This window comes from Vanellus vanellus (assembly GCF_965231255.1).
Source record: "Vanellus vanellus genome assembly, chromosome: 2".
NCBI lineage: Eukaryota > Metazoa > Chordata > Aves > Charadriiformes > Charadriidae > Vanellus > Vanellus vanellus.
In genome coordinates, this window is record NC_138906.1 from 48,313,888 (window position 1) to 48,332,356 (window position 18,469).

Below are 18,469 nucleotides of genomic sequence, written 5' to 3' on the forward strand. Positions count from 1 at the left end.
TTTTAGGTGCGGGGCGTTCGTTCCGTGCGGAGCCCCTCCCCGGGCGGGACGAGGCCGTTGGCGGCGCTTGTGGCGAGGGGGAAGCGGCGGCGGCGGCGGCGCTGCTGCTGCTGCTCGGTGTTGCTGGAGCTGCTGGGCAACTAATCCTAATCCTTGGTGGCCTCTGACGGCTCTGCGGGCTCCCTCTGTGCCTGCTCCGCGCTGGCGTGATTGGAAAGGCGGTGGAGACCTATAGGGTTCAGCCGTTGTGTTTGGTTGTTTTTTTTTTTTTATTGTTACTATTATCATTTTTATTTTTCCCCCCCCTCTTTTAGCGCTGGTTTCTCTTGCAGATGTTGCTGCAGGTGGGGGCAGAGGGAGCAGTGTGATTGCCTGGGATCTCGGGGCATCTCTCTCTTCACCTTTTCAGCTCCCACTCCGGTGCTGCTGTTGCTAAAGACTTTTTGTAACTATCGACTCAAGTACAATTTCCATGGAAAATGAAGGTAAAGGTCTCATCAGAGTCACTGACTTCATTGGAGCTAAGAGGATTTTTGCATGCAATTTGGTGACAACTCCTACTGGTGCGTGTGTATGTTTTACCGTTCCAGGGGTTTGCAGGGTTGCTCTTGTGTGTTAGTCTGGTGGTAGGAATTTTGATCTGCACTTTGTAGCTTAAGAATTGTGGGACCATCGTTTTTCTTTATTTGTACTGCTGCTTGTTGAACTAATCAGACAGATTGTATTCTCTCTTGACAGATATTCAAAACGTCTATGGAGTGTTTTACTGCTCTGTGTTTGGAATAGAAATTTCTTGTTTTATTTAGATAGGGGCTTCTGAGAATTAGTTGCTTGGTATTTGCATAGATTATATGATTTTTGATAAATTTTGTCTTTCAGGGTGAAATTAAAAAGCATTAGTTGCATTTTGTGTTGAAATATTTTTGTGCGTACTCTGTGGTCTTAAAGATGACTTAATTTTGCTGCCTTGGACAGTATTGAATTAAAAAGTGTCACTGAAGTTTCTAGTTCTACCACTTGAAAGATCTGGTATAAAAAGTTGTAAACTCTATGTACTGAAGTAAGTTGCTCTATTATGCTTTCTCCTTGTCTAGTTTTGAAACGACTTAATCCAGGGGGTTATTTCAGTTATTCCATGTTGTGCTTCAGTTTATTCTCTGGGAACCTTGAAAGTCCCTTTGCATTGGTGATAGTGACTGTGAGCTTCACCAATTTTGTCCTTTCTGTTTGACTCTGGGTGTTGAAAATATCTGAAATGTATTGTTTTTGTTAATGTATGTATAAAAGAAAGGAACTATTGTTTTCCCCCACCACCTTTATGTCAGTATTCTTTGAAGATATTAGATGGATTTTTTTTTTTTTTTTTTAGGTAGCTACGGGATTTCCTTAGCTATAGATTGTTATGTGAGACATAGGAGTTCCTTTTTTTCCCCACCCCTTTCTGAAAAGAGAGGTGCTTTTTTTAATAGTTTGACTTGAATGAAGAACTAGATTGAGTTTGTGGTGTAGACCAACTAAATTATTTCTACAGTTGGATATTGTTCTGTTTTGAAATACGGAAGTCTTCCATGACTGGAAAGTTGTAATTGTGAAATACAACCTATGTTGGAAACTATGTAGGCTAGTGCAATCTCGCATTTCAGAACTCTTTTTTTAACTTTAAAATAATGTTAGAATTTTATTAATTCTATTGATCATGTCTTCCAACTGTGTATTTCTAATAAAGAGCATGGATTTGTCAGGTAGAAGGAATTTTGGAGTGTGGGGGAGTGTCTCTAGAAGACTGATCTTCGTTTTGGGAGGCTAGATAGATGACAGAAGTAGTATCAGTGCTTTTGCATTTCAGTCTCTGGGTTGCAAAGAAAAGATTTTTGAATGGGCAGTGCTGGGGGTGGGGGAAGTAAACCAGACGTAATGCCATTGAATAGAAATACACTTAGTGGGGAAAAAAAAAAGTAGCTGTCTCACACTTGCGTGACAAAACCAAAATGGCAGGAAGACTTTTAATGCCTTTTAGTTCTATTACCAAATAAATAGTGTATCATAGATGTAGTTTATAGTCAAGTTGCATGTGATAGTATGGCCCATTCTAATTCTTCTGAGTGCTTGTAGTACAAAGATGGCATTTCTTAAGTTCCTTATGGAATAAATAAGTTATGTTTAAAAATTAGTAATATTTGTATGATAGAAGTAATGTAAAAAAAAAAAAGCTTTAGCTAGGGGAAAAATAAAAGATGATCAGATGTGTAATGTAAAGGCAGACATAAATTCTATGGTTGGCTGAGGGCTTTCAAAATGGAGTAGGCTCCTGGGGGTAGGAGAAAACCTAAACTTCAGTATGAATAAAAAGACTGAGTTGGTTCTCTTAACATTTGAATTACTTCCTCTCCACTCATTCTACATCCCTCATCCCCCCATTATTGAGTCTCCAGACAGGTTTATATATTTACAACTGTCTACTGTCTATTTTGGTGTTCTTAGTATTTCTGAGCTCTTTTTCTATTCATTTGACGTTTTGAGACAGCTAGACACTAGCAGCTTCATATTGGAACTTTTCAGCACTCTTGAGAGGATTCTTAATGTATTTTCTCAAGGAGACAGTTGAAGAATCTTTGTAATCTTGTAGAACAAAGATTACAGTTAGAGTATCTCTAAACTTTTCTTTTGTTTTGCAAGTTTGTGTTTGAAAGGTCTCTTCAGTTTGAACATTGAGCAAGAGATGGCTGATATTTTTTCTCCCTGTATATTTGGATGAATATTCAAGATTGGGAAGTGATAAGATGGTTTGGAAAACTGATGTTTTCCTGTGTTTATTCAGTTTTCATAAGCAGTATTGTATATTTACTCTAAGCTATTTAATGTTTTGTCCCAAGACTTCCTGATTCCTGTCTCTTGTGTTAAGATGATTAAACTTCCGCAAAAATTCATGTGTCTCGTGGTAATGGGGAAGAGAGAATTTCCCATCATAGGAAGACTTCAGCTTAACTCAGTAAATCTGTGACTTAGAGGAATGGTGTTTGTATTTCTGTTTGGAGAGATACAATTTTGTTACTTCTTTCCATAAACGGAGCTTTTTCTTAAACTGTAGGCAGTCAAGAGAACTTGCAGCTGTTTAGACAAAACAACTCTGAGCGCAAACTGGGCTTTGTAACTTTCGGATCTCTCCACTGATGCCTTTGGGATGTTTTAAGTAATTTTCTATAATTGTGGTCTGATTATTTTTTTTTTTCTTTCTATTATCACCATCTTTTAGATTGTCAGGTTCTTTCTTCTACTGAAGATTGTCTTGTAGAAGACTGCCTTTTAGTGGAAAAATAAAGAATACAGTTTAGGTTACATCAACTTTAAGCTTGTCTGCTCTGAGGTCAGACTATGATTACAAATAGGAATTGTTAAACAGGAGTACTGTTTTGTTACCAAGGCCTTATTTAGCATTTGTTTTGAGATCATTAAGAGCCTAACAGAAGGGGTCAGAGTAAAATTTTCCCACATGTAAACAAAAAGACTTTCCCAAAATGGTGTAGAGGGCTAGTGCAAAGACTCAGACCAGACTTACTGTAAGTAATAAGAACATCATGTGGTGATTCTGAAATCCTCCTTAATCTTCATTGTTTTGAGTCCTGGTTAGTTTCAGCTAATTTTCAAAGACAACTGTTAATTTCAGCCTATAGTCTTTCAGTAATAATTTCAGGATAATTTTGGTAATTGGATGAATAGTGAGATGTAAGTCAAGAATCTTTTTTTCTTTGAAAAAGATGCTTTAGTTCTTCACATAATCCTGAGATGACAAATGAATCATTTTTGTTTGTCGTGTGTTTGAAGCGCGGTTGAATTTCCTAATGAGTTTCATGGGTGTTTTTCTTAAGTGGTGAAAAGGGCTTAGTTGCTAAAGTAACAGATTGAAGATCAGTGAATAGATTTTGGTTTTTGAGGGCAGTGAGTTAGCGCTCTGGACTAGCTCATCATGAATTAGGCAGCTCTAAGTACTGATGAATCGGTGGAGCGTTAGTACGTGCAACTGAAAACAGAGGGGGAAGGGATGCCTGTGGCAGCAGTGACTTGAAAACAATTTAAAATGTTTCAGAGTGGCATCATCAATTGTTTCATGAAAGTAATATCCAAAATAATCAGAATGAAATTTGCAATGGAAAATGTTAGAAATTTTGAAATGGACTTGGTGTTGTCACAGCAGTTCACATTCCTTTTGACATGTAGATGATTTCTTAATAAATTAATAGGTGAAACAAGAATTTTGTATTCATTGGTTACCATTTTTTACCATCTGCAGCTTGCAGGAAATTAAAACCCAATACTTCACACTTATGTTGGCAAAAAAGTCACATCTCTTGTTTAACTTGAAGGATAAGGTGAGATATTTTTTTTTCTTTTTTTAAAAAAACAGAGAGTCTTCACTGAAGACCAGTTATAGTACACACCTTCCTATCCTTTAAGACTGCTTCGATAACTTAGCAGTTAAGTTAACATAGCATGTGTCTTGCATTAGCAACATAGATTTCTTTTTTAATTCAACAGTGTAATCTTTTAATCTCTTGTTTGACTGGTTGATGGAGCATTAGATAGTTTTAGTCTTTCCTTTCCCCTTTTTTTCCCCATGCAGATAAACCAGAAACGTTAGTCTAAAATAATCCAGAAGTGGTTTAACACGGAATCTGCTTGAGTTCAGACATCACAGAATGTATGTTTATTATTTTGCTAGCTTTGTAACTCCTTTACTTGGGGAGTCTATGGTATAATCGCTTAGTGAGTTAGGATAAACAGTGGTGTAAGGAAAATGCAGACAATTCTCAGGGTAGCTAATTTAACAAAAGGGAAACAAACATATTCACTTGCTTTTTTTGGTGAAGGGTTTTCCAAGCGTGTGGTGATCTTGGGATGCTCTTCTATAGGAGTGAATGAAATGGTCTCATTACTGCTGAAAGAAGATCTCTCGGCTGTGTTCCTGCCATGTGTGTTGGCTGTCATGGTTGTTGAGTTTGTCTGGCTTGCTAGCTTGGCAGAAGGTTAGCCCAGCCCTTCTTGCCCCTTGTTGGACAGCTTTCTGTTGAATTAGTAAGTTGAATGGGCTCATGAAGCATCCAGTTAGTGTCATAAACAGCGAGAGGCAAAGCAGCGAGACCTCCTCCTTCTAGCATAAGCAGACCATTAGCTTGACTCACTTCTTTATGTAGTCATAGCTTCAGTTCAATATAAATTCACCCATAGATCATGGGGGAATTTAACAAGAGTGGAATAAGTTAATAAATAGATTTTAGTTGGTACCTGCTTTTGAATTGGTGAAAGAGTTCAGGTGATATCTAACTGACACTGAGTGATACAAGTGGCATTTACAGTGTGGTTTGTAGAAGCTAGGAGGAATGATAAAGTTACAATGAAGAGAAGGAAAATAAAATACAATAATCAAGGTATAAATTTGGGACAAGCATATGTTTCTAGTTATTTGTTTTGTAAACATTCTACTCTAAAGAATTAGAAGGGATAAATGGGTTAGTAGATGCAGTCTGCAGAATCTTTTACAAAAGCTTTTAAAATATTTTTAAGTCATACATTTTCTGCAGGACTTTTTTCTGCACGCATAATTCACAAAAAAAAAAGCTTGGTGAATACAATGTTGCTGCTTTCTTGATACTAATTATAAGCAAGCTTATTACCATAAGTAGAGTAATTATGCAGTGAGTTATGTTTGCATTTAAATTAGCACTGACACTAGCTTGGTCCTGAGAACTTCGGTAAACAGTAAGTTCAGGATCTTTTTAATTAGAATTTCATTTGGTCACATTGTGAAGTAACTGTATAGCTGTCAAGGATATAATCAACGATTGGGTCTTGGAGCTTCATTTGTTACTTTATACAAATAAATACTGACCAAATATTGCTATTGGTGTTTTTGCTTAATACAATTATATGGCAACTAAAGTCTGCACATGTCATGGATACATTAGTAGGATATCACAGGGTGTTAAAATTCTTTATTAGTGTTTGCTGTTCAAGTGCCGTCCTTCATTTTGAGAAGCTCAGCACTTCAAAGCAGGCTATTGGAGAGGTTCCATACAATCTTATTTCTAAACTTAAATGTTCTCCTAGAATGCTAGCAACTCTCTGGTGAGATACGTGACTGATATTTAGACCTGAAGCCTTTTGGCCTTCAAGTTCTAAAAGGCTTCATGTGAATTGGCATTTAAGCAGAGGCATGTGCTATTTGCAGTCAAGTGAGATACGGCCATTGGTGCTCTCTTCCTTGGGTGATTAGTTTCTGAACTGACTCAGTGCTATTATATGTAAACTTTACTTTCACCAAGGCATTAGCATTTATTTGATCATTTTAGTGCATGCTTAGGATTCTGTATCTTTTTGTTCTTCTGATTTAATAAGTAATGACAAATGTATGAAATGTTCAAGCGACTTTCCCAGTGTTCAAGGAGGTTTTTTTTGAACAGAAAGAATCAAAGCTGAATATTTTGGCCAGTCAAATATGGATTGGTCTAGTGTGTTTGTCAGTACGTTCTTGGCAACTCTGCTACCTCCAGGCTTTCAGCAGCCAGGCTTTAAATTCATTATAGTACATCCTCCAGAGTATACGGAAATGCTCTAAACTGTAAATCTTTTGTAGCGATTGAATGCAAAGTTTGAATGTTTGGCATTCTTAAGTTTCAACTGTGTAGTATAGAAATGGGCTAAAGGAAGAAAAAAGGTGGTTTGGACAGACGTGGTGTTGGGGGTTTGGTCTGAATTTTTGTTGCCATTACTCCTACAATCTACAGCACAGCGGTCAGGTTAAGGTATCATCATTTTTGTGAAATATTTTCTCTGGCTAGAGAGCAGGCAGTTGTCATTCACAAGGCTTGCAAGATAACCACATGGAATATACTATGATTACAGAAAATTGCACAGCTTTACTGTTGTGCTGGTAGCCTCAGTTGAACTAGGTGCCCTACTTTGCTTTCTGTTTTTTTAAATTAAAGAAGACATGGTGAAACATCTTGAAAGACTAAGATGCTTTTCAGGTTGTGGAGACGTGTTTCTTGAAGTGTTTTTTTAGAAGATATTTTTATTACTGAACTATTTTTAGTACTTGAAAATAGTCCTTGAGCTTTATAGACTACTGTAGAGTTAGTAAGTTGGATGTTAAATGGAGCATCGTAGTCTTTATTACATTGCCTGAAGTAGATGGGGTTGGAGATGGGTCGGTCTCCCTCTCTCTCTTAAATATTGTACAACTTTTAAGATTGGGCAAACCTTGAGATTCAAGATGGTTGGTGCCAGTATTCAGATTTCTGTTTCTTAGTTGGTCAGAAAAGCAGAAGTGTTGTGTACCAAGGAGTATAGTTCTGCGTTATGGCTGGTGGTTGGCCATAGTGAAAGTCCTAAGCACTACTGAAATAGTACTCAAATACAAGGCAGGTTTTTTTGGGGCTCACGGGGCAGTTTAGCAGGTTGTTCTCATAATTTGGGTATTTATATTTCTTTGGTTAATGGGTGGTGTCTGTGCCAGGTTGAATATTGCCCTTTTTCTGTAAAGTCTTATGAAATAACACACAATAGCAAGGGGCTGAAACTATGTGACCTCCAAGGATAGAAATTACTCTGCAAGAACTCATTAATGCAAATTAGTGTTTCTCTTTCCTTCTGGCATTTTGAGAGACAGAACTTTTCTGTGTGCACTTCCTTTGATGTGGGGTCTCCTGGTAAAATGTTTAAACTAAAGTACTGTTGAGTAGGAACAAATTTCTTTGAATATTAGAATACAGGGCTGCTGCAGCTGTTTCCCCAGAAGTGAAAAATTATCACACTTTTCTAAAGGAGTCCATTCAAATTAAGACAGTAGACAGTAACTTCAAAGCTTTTGAAAAGTACTTCTTCTCCTGAGCAAATACTGCCTGATAGAAAACAAGTGGCTCATTAGTCTGCAGAGTTCAACCTTTTTGGGGTGGGAAAGGACAGTTCTTTGCAGTGGCAAGTAAAATACTCTTCTTGCACATTGGTTGTGGATGTTTGTGTTGAAGGAGTGTTGGCACTTTACTTGTTGCTGTAGGAAAGCAGTGTTATTTCCCATAAAGGTATCTGTCAGAGCATAAAACTCTGGCCAGGTTCTTTTAGATAATCCATGTATAGAGGGTGTAATGTTGATTATCAAATGTGTGTATTTGAAGATATTTGATGTTAGGTGGGATTTCTGATTAGCAGAATGATACATTTGTACTATATTTTAAGTATATTTTGTAAATTACGCTTAGCTAAATATAGAGTTGCAGTACACAGTTCAATCGCAATACCGATGTAATTCCCATTATCAGTCTCTATAATACGCTCACCGTTATGACACTGGGCATCTCCAGTCACCAGAAAGGAATATGTGGGTTGAAACCAGCTCAAGCCTGTTGCTCTCTTTGAAATATTGTTGGTTGTTAAGTGTGTATGTTGGGCTGAGCTGCATATACATTCCTCCCCCCCCCCCCCCCCACTGGTCTGGCTAACTCAGACGTTCACATTCTTTTGATGAAACTGGGGAGAAACATTTATACCACCAGTTGATCCACGCAACTGACGTAATTGTTTATCCAAACCACAGGCCACCCTCCAGTCCCCACTGTGTTGAGGTAAAGTTAGACTCTTTGCAATAGTTGTGGGTAGTCACACGCCACATTATTTCCTGAACTTCACGGGTGCATTGCCCTTGCCCATCTCCTCTTGAGCCTTCTGTTATTGGGGTCTATTGGTCAGTCACGCTATTGGAGTATTTTTAAATTTACAGGGTTTTGAGACTCGTTAAAGAAATTGCTAGTTGAGAATACAGGAAGTAGTCGGTCTTTGTGATTTAACCACATATGAGGTACAAACAACTATATCAGCGTAGTCTGTATAGATGAAGCCTTCCTGAATATAACTTTTGATTTTCTGCACATCATTAAAAAATAAGTTCAAAAGCCAACAACAAAACATTAAATAATGGAATCAAGGTAAGTTTGTAGCTTGTCTGCATTTATAGTTTGTGAACTTGGTTGCACTGATTTTTATTTATTTTATTAAATCTGTATCCACTGTACTCAGCTACTTCCAACTGCTTCTTTTGTTAGCATAACTGGTGAATTTCACTGGGGATATAATTCCTGTTAAGATCTAGCAGAATTTCATGGAGGAATTTGTGTCATAGTCACAACCATGTTGGGTATTGCTTGTTCTGGAATGGTCTGAGGGCTCTTTGCATGCTCTTCTCTGCCCTGCCTCCACTTTTGGAATCTTGCGATGCTTCCAGGGTTTGCTTCTGGGTGTGCAGTTGGTCTAGGACTTAACTGTAACTATTGAGTGCGCCTAATGCTTTTTCTTTGTGCTTGGGTTTTTGCTGTGTCTTGTCATCATGTGGTCATTGTTCTGTGGCTGGGACCTGTATTGAGGTTCTAGGAGCACCTTGCCTTCTAGACAAATGGGGGAAGCAAAGATGGCAGAAACCTCTAGTGAAATACATATTTTTAAGGTCGTTGCCAGAAAGTGACTCAGTGGAATCACAGTTATGATGCTGAGTGGTGACCTGTTTAAATGGAGAGTTTGAAGATGGGCAATAAAATGATTAAGGATTTAGATCTCCAAAACCTCTAGCCACCATGTCCTAGCAAATAGGAGAAGAGAGTAGGAGAAGACTTTGCACTGATCCTTCAGATCTGATGGAACTGACAGAAAAGAGGATAACTTCCATTCTGGGTAGAGTCTTTTCCTTAAAGATAAGCTTTCACAGCCAAGAGTCTTTGCGTAGTGGGAACTGTTTCTGAAGTCCTTGTGCACACACATGGAGACTCAGGCCTCTATGCCCATTGATATCTAGTTGATCTCTAGTCCTGTGTACTTTCAGGATGCTAGACAGTGCAGAAGAGGTAAGCGCTTGGTATTTTATCATGTTACTGTGTACACTGTTGTCTACAGTGGTTGCTTTATTGGTCATTACCTCTGTGCACCTGCCGTCCTGGCTCTGAATTGTACAGAACTGGAGAAGAACATGCTTAGTAGGGTCTGAGCTTTCTAAACCTTTTAGTATACATCACAAATAGTTTGATCATACAGAAAATTCAGGAAATGAGGAGCTTGTAAGTTTCAATCTGTTTTATATTCAGTGAAACACCTTTGTTATGTTGTTGAGCACTATCATTTTTTTCAGTGCAAGGAAGGTAGATAAAAAATGAAAGATGATTCTGATGGTGGGTGAGGAAGTGCTGGGTCTTTTGGGATCCCAGTAAGAAAGGCACAAACACTTGCGAGGCAGATCGCTATTAATAACTCAGAAAAGGTGATAGCAAAGTATAAAATGATATGTCCTTTCTGATGCTGGGAACCTGGAGACGATAGGGCTTCGGATGGATCTTTGGTCAGGGCATGGTACACTGTAGATCTCATGTGCTTTGAGTTCACTAGTACTCTTACGGGGTTTTGCTCGCAGTGCAGGTTTATCAGCCACTGATAGGAGTTGGGTCTGGTATGTGGGCTTTGAAATGTCCCTTGGACAACATGCTCTTATATCCTTATCTCATTCATAAACCTGCAGGTGCATGGAATATTTCAAGTGGAAAAGACAATGTACTGTACATATACTTAAGATTAAATGCACATTGATTAATTACACATTGATCATGTGTACATTCATTAATTGTACTATTGATTAGACACAGCATGATTCAGTAGCAATCGTGCGATATCCGCAGTACAGAGGCGTATACCTGGATGGGGGTCACTAACTGCTCATACAATAATAGTCTTACAGGTTGATCACTACAAACAAGTCAGAAGATCTTTGTAATACTTGAGTTGGCTTGAAAGGGGTGCAGTTTTAGAGGGACAGCTGGGATAGATTCAAACTGACCGAATCTGCTGTTCAGATGGATGGCAAGATTGAGAAGAAAGTGGGAGGTATGGTTAAGAAGCAAATACTGGAAAGCATGTGGAGTCAGTGCTTCCAGTCATCTTTTTACATTTCCAGTTGTGCCACAGTGGTTCCCAAGAACTGGCTCTGCTAACCTGCAGTTTGCCAGTGAAACTTCTTGTGTGGTAGGGTAAACAGTTCTTTCTGAGAGCAGAGTGCTCATACTCAGATGCATTCTTATCTCTCGGGTTTCTAAAGGAACTTCCCGAAGAAAGAATCAGCTTAAATTTCATTGTTTTTTAAACCTCTTTCCCTTTCCTTTCGCCCCACTTTTACTGTTCTCAGTAGTTCTGATTTTACACCACCTTTGTATTTTGCACTTGTAGGTCAGTTGAGTAACTGCATGTAACATTTACAGCACTTTATATTAGCTAATTAGCTAAAATGTTTTGGTCACAAGTTTGTCTAAAAATAGATTTTTGCTGTGAGAATGTTCTAAATTTTTAGACCACTCTTGGTGAATGTAGATCCTGCCATTTGCGTTCTTGGAGGAAGCACAGCTAAAATTTCCTCTCCAAAAAATAATTGTAAAAGTATCTCAATGTCAGTGAGCCTTGCTGATTGATAGTGGACTGTTCCTGCTAGGCTGAGAAACAGCATGGTGGAGGTAGGTTGTTGGTGCTTGGTATCAGTCATGGCAGAAAGAGGGTAGGTAGAATTTTGTAGTGTATGGGGAAGTAGAAACAGTAACACATTCCTGTTAACTAGATTTTTCTTTAGAGAAAACAGAAGGGAACTCTGAATTTCTGGTAGTGTAAGCCTTCCAGGCTAATTTGTATTAATTTTGGTAAACATGCACTGGTCACAGTTCCATGGTAATGTGATTGATGCATGTTTCTTGGTCTAGAAATGGTGGTATGTACCTTGGAAGTGGTCCAAGAAAAGTCCTTCCTGAGACAGCTATTTATTTTTATTAGTTAGCATCCCGCTGCTTTGTTCCTTGGTAGACTTAGCTGCGAGCAGGGAATGGGAAGCTGTATTCACAGCTCCAAAAGCTTCAGCAGTCATGTACGTGCTGCCTATCTGATACAGCAGCATAGGCCAGTATCATTTCTTAGTGTTTTAAGGTATCAGCTGATGGATGCTTGAAAATTAATTGCAACATAGGGTGGGAAGACATCTTGCTGTATGTGGGTTGACTCCTTTAATATAGAACACTGTGGTTTTGGGGATAGCTTCTGTTGAATACGTTAAAAGGTGTCGCAGAAGCTCCAGTGTGCAGATCTGGGAAGCAGTGCAAAGGACTGTAGAGCACTTGCCAACAGTATTGAATAAGTAATCTTTCTCTTGCTTTGTGAAAGTAATATGCAGTAAAGGCAAAATTATGTACTTGAATATAGCTACTGTGTTCCAACAGATAGCGAGCACTTTTTTCCAACTATTTTTTTTTTTTTTGACCTAAATCTGTTGGTGTAACCCACTTTCTATTTTGGAAGGTAGTGATGAAGGGAACAGTGATCAATTTCTCATTGGCTAAGCAATTGAATTTAATTGGTGGCAAAGTTAGATATTTGAAATTGTTTTTTTTTCAGAAGTAGGAGTGTAGTTTAATCTACACAGATTGTAGAGGTCTTTGAGAACTAGGTGAGGATCCTCCAGAATTAATTGTTTTATGATATGTAATTTTGCTCTAGAGAAAGGAGTTGGCTATAAAAAAGACCTCCTGAGCGTTTATTTTTCTAATCCTATACCTGATTTTCTCTAGAATTTTTCACTGTGTACAGTACAATATTCTTTGTAAAAGTGGGAGATAATATGAATGAAACACATTGAAAATCAGTGCCTTTTTGAGTCTGTCACAAAAAAGTGGTCAAAGTAGGCTTTGATGTAGCACAATTCTGCGCTAATGATTTATTTGGAAAAGCCTGATCTCTGAGAGTACTTTAACATTTTTGTTTAACTTGTTAAAATATCCTTAAAAAGCTTGTTATTAGACTCTCTGAAGTCATAATTAATAACATTAGGGAAATGATCAGTTATGTATCCTTTTTTGGAATTGTTTGTGTTTAGCAGCTATGTCAGTTGGTATAGGGAAGACAATTTTTCAAAGCACTAAAATTTGTAATGGCTGTCAGTTCATTTCTGCCTACTCTTTCTGGGAAGCTTGGTTGCTCAGCATTTTTGTTGAGAATGTGGAGTCATCTTGGTCAAAGTCATGTGTTTGTGGGTTTGTTTTGAAACAACACTTGGGCTTAATGGTTTTCAGCCCTAAACTGATGTTTGGTAGCTAATACCATGAATGTGGTATCTATTTTCAATAAAAATCAAAAGCTAGTACTTAGGATGGGAAACCTTAAAGAAAAGAACATGAGCTAGTAACTCAGTAGGGTGTGTGATCAAAAAGGGGAGATTGTGGCAAAATTCTGGGTGAATGTTTGGTTTAGAAAAGTGTGTGGTTCACGAAAACTGAAACAGAAGTAAGGTTAAAATCCAAAGAAAATTAAGTATAACCACTGAAAGGATGAAAAGTCATCCTCTCCAATGGCAATTTCCTGATAATTGAAGTGATTTAATTTAATAGTGGTTTATATGTGTAGGCTTAACAGCAGCTGTAACTGGGTGTGTTCTTAATTGCAGAATAGGTGAATTTGAATGAAACAGTTTCTTCCTAGGGACTGAACCTTGTGAGCATCATGTGCTTGATGGATGCTGGTAAAAGTGGTGGTATGCTTAACCAGGCTGTATGTCTGCATGGAAGACTGAGCAGTCACAATGATGCATCACTTCCCATGATGAAGTTTTAGCGAATCAATTTGTATACACCAAGGAGTATTTTGTAAGGCTTAGAATCTCAATGTCTGTATTATTCCGAATGGAAAAACCCTCCATTCTGCCGCTATTGCGGTCAGCTTAAGTTGCTTTAATATTAGTTCTGTTTTGTAGAGGGAGTCTTATGATGCTGTGTTCTGTGAGGAGACTTCAGCTGGAGCAAACGTTTTGTCCCTCTGGTCCTGAATAGTGTAACCTTGTTGGTGTAAAGGCTTGTTAGCTTGGGTTTTGTGAAAAGACCACTTGTTAGGAACAGAATTACATTCGCGATTTTGTTTTCCTTCTGATGTTGAAAGTAATAGTTCTTTTAAAATACTTTAAATACACAACAGAAAAATCTGTTACTTTTTTGAACCATGACTAAAACATTTTTTGTCTCAATTTCTTGTCTAATTTGAAACATGTAAGGGTATGTGGAAATGATAACTTGCTAGATAATTTTTGTAAATGTATATATGTATAGTGTATAATACGTGTATTCACCATAATTTTTAAAGAAGACTTGCATCAGTGTATATACTTAAGGTTTCAATAACCAGTGCGAAAGCATATTTAGGTCACATTTTATAATACTCTAAAAATTTAGCCACAGACTTTCCAATTCTGGTCTTTGCATAAATGCATCATTAAAAGGATAGTAAAGAACAAAAGAAAGCTCTTTCAGTGGAATGAAATATGGGAACTGGAGTGGAGTTGTGGCAGAGCGTAGCTGAGCTTCCATTCTTGGTCCTCGCTGAGCTGTGCCCCAGCAGCCCAGATGCTCAGTTCTGATGGCTTTAGGCTACAGAAAGCTGAGTGGGGTCCACGGGGTTCCCCCTCTTTGGAGGCCAGTAAACATGTTGCTAAGGTGCAGTTCTTTCATCTGCCATCCCACCTGCCCAAGAGCTCAAATGCACGCCCCATGTCACCCTATCGCTCATCTTAGTCTCTAGACCTGCTTTCTTGTATTTACAGTGAAGGAGCAAGTCTTGTTGGTTTACTGTTTCACTGGGGACTACATGGCAATTGTAGAGTTTCCAAGGGTTTCTCTTGAAAGTGAAAGCACGTGTGCGTTCCAAATGTAGCACTCTCACCTTTGTTCATTGTTCCCTTGGGCCCCTGGGATGAAGTCTTTGTGGAGTCTATTTAGGTAAGCAGCTAGAAGAACAAATACTGAGTTGAATTTATCTCAGCTGTCGTATTTGAGTACGTGGCAAACAGCATGTGGTATAGAAAATGAAGATTGTCATACCTTTTTTAGGGCTTAAAAATGCTGGAATCTTTTAATGTATTGTCTTCTTGAAGTACCTTATCTTGTATTTTAGTCTCGGCATTCGTAGAGGAGATTTATACAAGACAATAATTATTTTTAAAGCATAAAACCACCTATTCAAATTTTGTGCAAGTATAATGGGAAAACAGTTTGTGTGGCATATATGTTTGCATGTTAGGTGTCTTCCAGTCAATGGAGGGGGGGATGTGTGTGCAGCACAATGGATGAGATATTAATTGTGGGTACAGTAAGATGGGGGGGGGGAGGGGGGGAAGAGTATCACTCCAGCTTCTCATTTAATAAGCAAGAATTCGGAAACTCTGAAGCTTCATTAAATATCAAAGTGGTGCTGAGCTGTGCAATCAATGTTGCTATTGTGCTGTTCTGCACAAAATTTTAACTTCCTTATATTACAGGAAAACATTACTTCTTATAGCATTGACTTGAAGCTTTTGAACTGCAGTCAAGTTTTTTGACTTCAGTTGTCTCTGTGCTCGTTTGAGATTTTCTTAATGTTGTTTCTCCTTTCTTTGTCTACAAGAAAATGTGAATAGGCCTGCTTAGACCACCTTCATTAATGAGTAGAAAGTAGAGGCAGTGAGTGTAATTTATCTGGAGAGATAACTTTCTGAGCAGGTATTGATGATAATGAGCTAAAAGATTATGGATATATTTAACTGTTAGGAACTTTGTCATCACTGAACACGTCGTTACAGAAATTAGTCTTCTCAGTTGCATGTCCAGTGTTTTCTTTTATTATTGCAGGTAGTACTGCATGAAAATAAGCTGAATTGTAGATTATTTCTTTTTAAAGTGCAATGTTTATCAAAAACTACCTTTTAATGCCATTAATACTGTATTGCTCCAGTATATGTTGTTTGAAATGAAATGTTAGCCTGCTCCTTCCCTTCAGATTTTGGTTTTGTTTCTTAGGTTGCACGTCTTCAAAAAATCCCTGATGGTGACAATGAGACAATGATTCCTGTACTGTCTTCAAAAAAAGCAAGTGAATTGCCAGTTGATGAAGTAGCAAGCATTCTGCAAGTAAGCGATTTTGCATTTCTTAAGAATGCGCTGAAGTTACCGAACAATAAGCTTGATATTCCTTAAGGACAGATCTTGTCATTGAAAGTCTATGCATTATCATGCAGTTTGATATTAGCTATTGTCTACTTCTAAAAGCATGTGGATTTTTAAATTGTTACTTGAAATGCTCTAATCTCTAATGTTTTCAAAAAAAAAATGGGTATTTGGAGGGGGGATGAGATTCAACTTGAAAATGTTTGGATTTCTGTATGCTTTGGAGATTGCTTTTTGTTAATAAAAAATCCTAGAGTCAATCTTCCTTTAAAAATTCTGTCCTGTTTTTCATGCTATTGCTTCCATTTCTCTAAGGAATCTTTAATGTCCTTAATTTGTTTTGGTAGCCTCCATTTTAAGTGGAGGAACAGGATTGAGAAAGCTACCCATTGACAGATTTATGAACCGCTGAATCTGGGTTAATTTTCATGATGGATGTCTTTTTTTCATTTTCTGTACGCTTGCCTGCTTGAGGAGTACACCATGATAAATGTTGGTTACTGTCAACTCCAGACTTTGATGCTATTGCTGTTTTTTGGCTAACTGAGCTCCTGACATAATCCTCAAGAGTCTGAACTATGCCCACAGTTTGGCTTGTTAAAGAGTTTTCTGCAGGGAAGATCAGCAGTAATTTAGAGATGAAACAGCATCTGCTTCTGTAGTTCTGTGAATGTTTTTGTTGAATCTCTTAAATACTGCCAAAATGAGTTTTAAAATAGGAATTAGTTAGCTTTTATTGTCATACAAACATTAGTATTGAGCTTGTCTGGCTGATGTTGGCCAAGTTGTATAATATAAGGCTGTATATTTTGGATTTGTTTTGAAGTCTAGTTTATGAGTGTAATTGCTGACTGTGTTATTCTTTGCATATTTTAATAGGCTAATCTTCAGAATGGCTTAAAAAACTGTGAAGTTTGTCATAGACGGGCATTCCATGGATGGAATGAATTTGATATTAGTGAAGATGAACCACTGTGGAAAAAATATATTTCCCAGGTTAAGATTTTTGTCCTTTCTGCTTTTTGGTTTTAATACTTGTCAGTAGTTTTGTTCTTTATTATTTAGCTTTTGTGTGCATGAACATATTCTGATACAAGTGGGGAAACTCTAGTAGAGTAGGAAATTGCAACTTCTATAATTTATATCTAATTTACCTATTGAAAAAAAGCTTTTATTTAGGTACACGCCAGTATTTTAACTACATGATTTGTTCTTGAATGTATGTTCATAACTAGCCGAAGGGTACCATTCATAACTAGCCTGAGGGCTGGAGAAGCAGAATAAAGTTTCCTGTTGGCAAAGACTTGAACATGAATTGTATTAAGGTCAGACACAAATGCATATGACTGTCAGTAAATATTTAAATGGAACATGAAGTATGAATAACTTGATAGACAAAGGAAATTTTAAAAAGCAAAAGTGCTGCCTTTGAACTGAGGGTGGAGGTGGGGCCAGCCTTGATTCTGGTGTTAAGCAGAACTGGCAGAAGTCAAGTGTGAATTTTTTTCCTATCAGTGTGGTTTACCACGTGTGCATCTGAGCACATGCAGCTTCTCAAAATGGTGTGGAAGTGTCACTGCTTCCTTCTGCCTACCCCTTCTACCCCTCAACAACACAATATATTTACAGCAAATTTTCATACAAAAGATTTTTCTAATGAATTTGTAATGTTAAACATTTTGGTCAATGTTTCCTGCACCTTGTCTGAGCATCAGTGCAGTTCTAGAGTAAACACTGAAGTAATAGACGGTTAATTCTGGAGACGCTGTTTTAGTTGAGAGTGACTAAAAAGATACTCAGCACTTTGCTGGTGATAGCAGTGGAAACGTCACATACTAGCTGTCCTCTGGCATTAATGCTTTATTTTCCTGTGTGTAGTGTCAAATTAGTCAGATGTATCAGAACACTTATAAAACATATAGTCCAAGTCTATTTTAGGTGGGATTTATTAAGATACATATTTGCTTTGAATGTGCTTATCGTGTGCTTTTAGAATGTTCTTCACTTTAATTGGAGGAATGTTATTTTTTGTAATATTTCTCAAAAAAAGAGACCATGTTAGCAACCAGCTGTCATGTAGAAGCAAGATCCTTTAATATTTTAGTTTTAGAAATTTGAAGAAGGTGTATGATCTAAAAGCAAAACTTGTATCTTGTAAAAAGAAGAAATCGTGAATTGAAAGTTGTGAAATATATTGCTGTCCTGATAGTGATCAGTTGCTGGGGACAGGATAAGCCTGTTACCTCAAAGGTAATATCTTTGAATATATTTAAGGCTTCTTTTTGTATGTTTAAATACAGTATAAACAAATATGTGAGATTATTCTTTTTGCCTAAAAATGTGAATCGAGAAATTTAAGAAATGGGTTTTTCCCTGTTATGTATTAAATATGGTCTATTCAAGGTCTTTGATATTTAAAAAAAAAGCCAAACCCTCAAGTAAAC

At 37.6% G+C, this 18,469-nt stretch overlaps 1 protein-coding gene across 1 annotated transcript in view; it reads left to right on the top strand.

Moving 5' to 3' along the window:
• Window positions 1–349: 349 nt before the first annotated feature.
• The window catches only part of ATP2C1 (ATPase secretory pathway Ca2+ transporting 1), a 49,830-nt gene continuing 31,710 nt past the window's right edge, over window positions 350–18,469 (top strand). Inside the window, exons 1-3 of the mRNA XM_082498873.1 lie at window positions 350–485; window positions 15,879–15,989; window positions 16,905–17,021. Of these exons, the coding sequence (XP_082354999.1) occupies window positions 480–485; window positions 15,879–15,989; window positions 16,905–17,021 (234 nt within the window). The 5' untranslated portion in view covers window positions 350–479. The remainder of the gene's footprint in view (window positions 486–15,878; window positions 15,990–16,904; window positions 17,022–18,469) is intronic.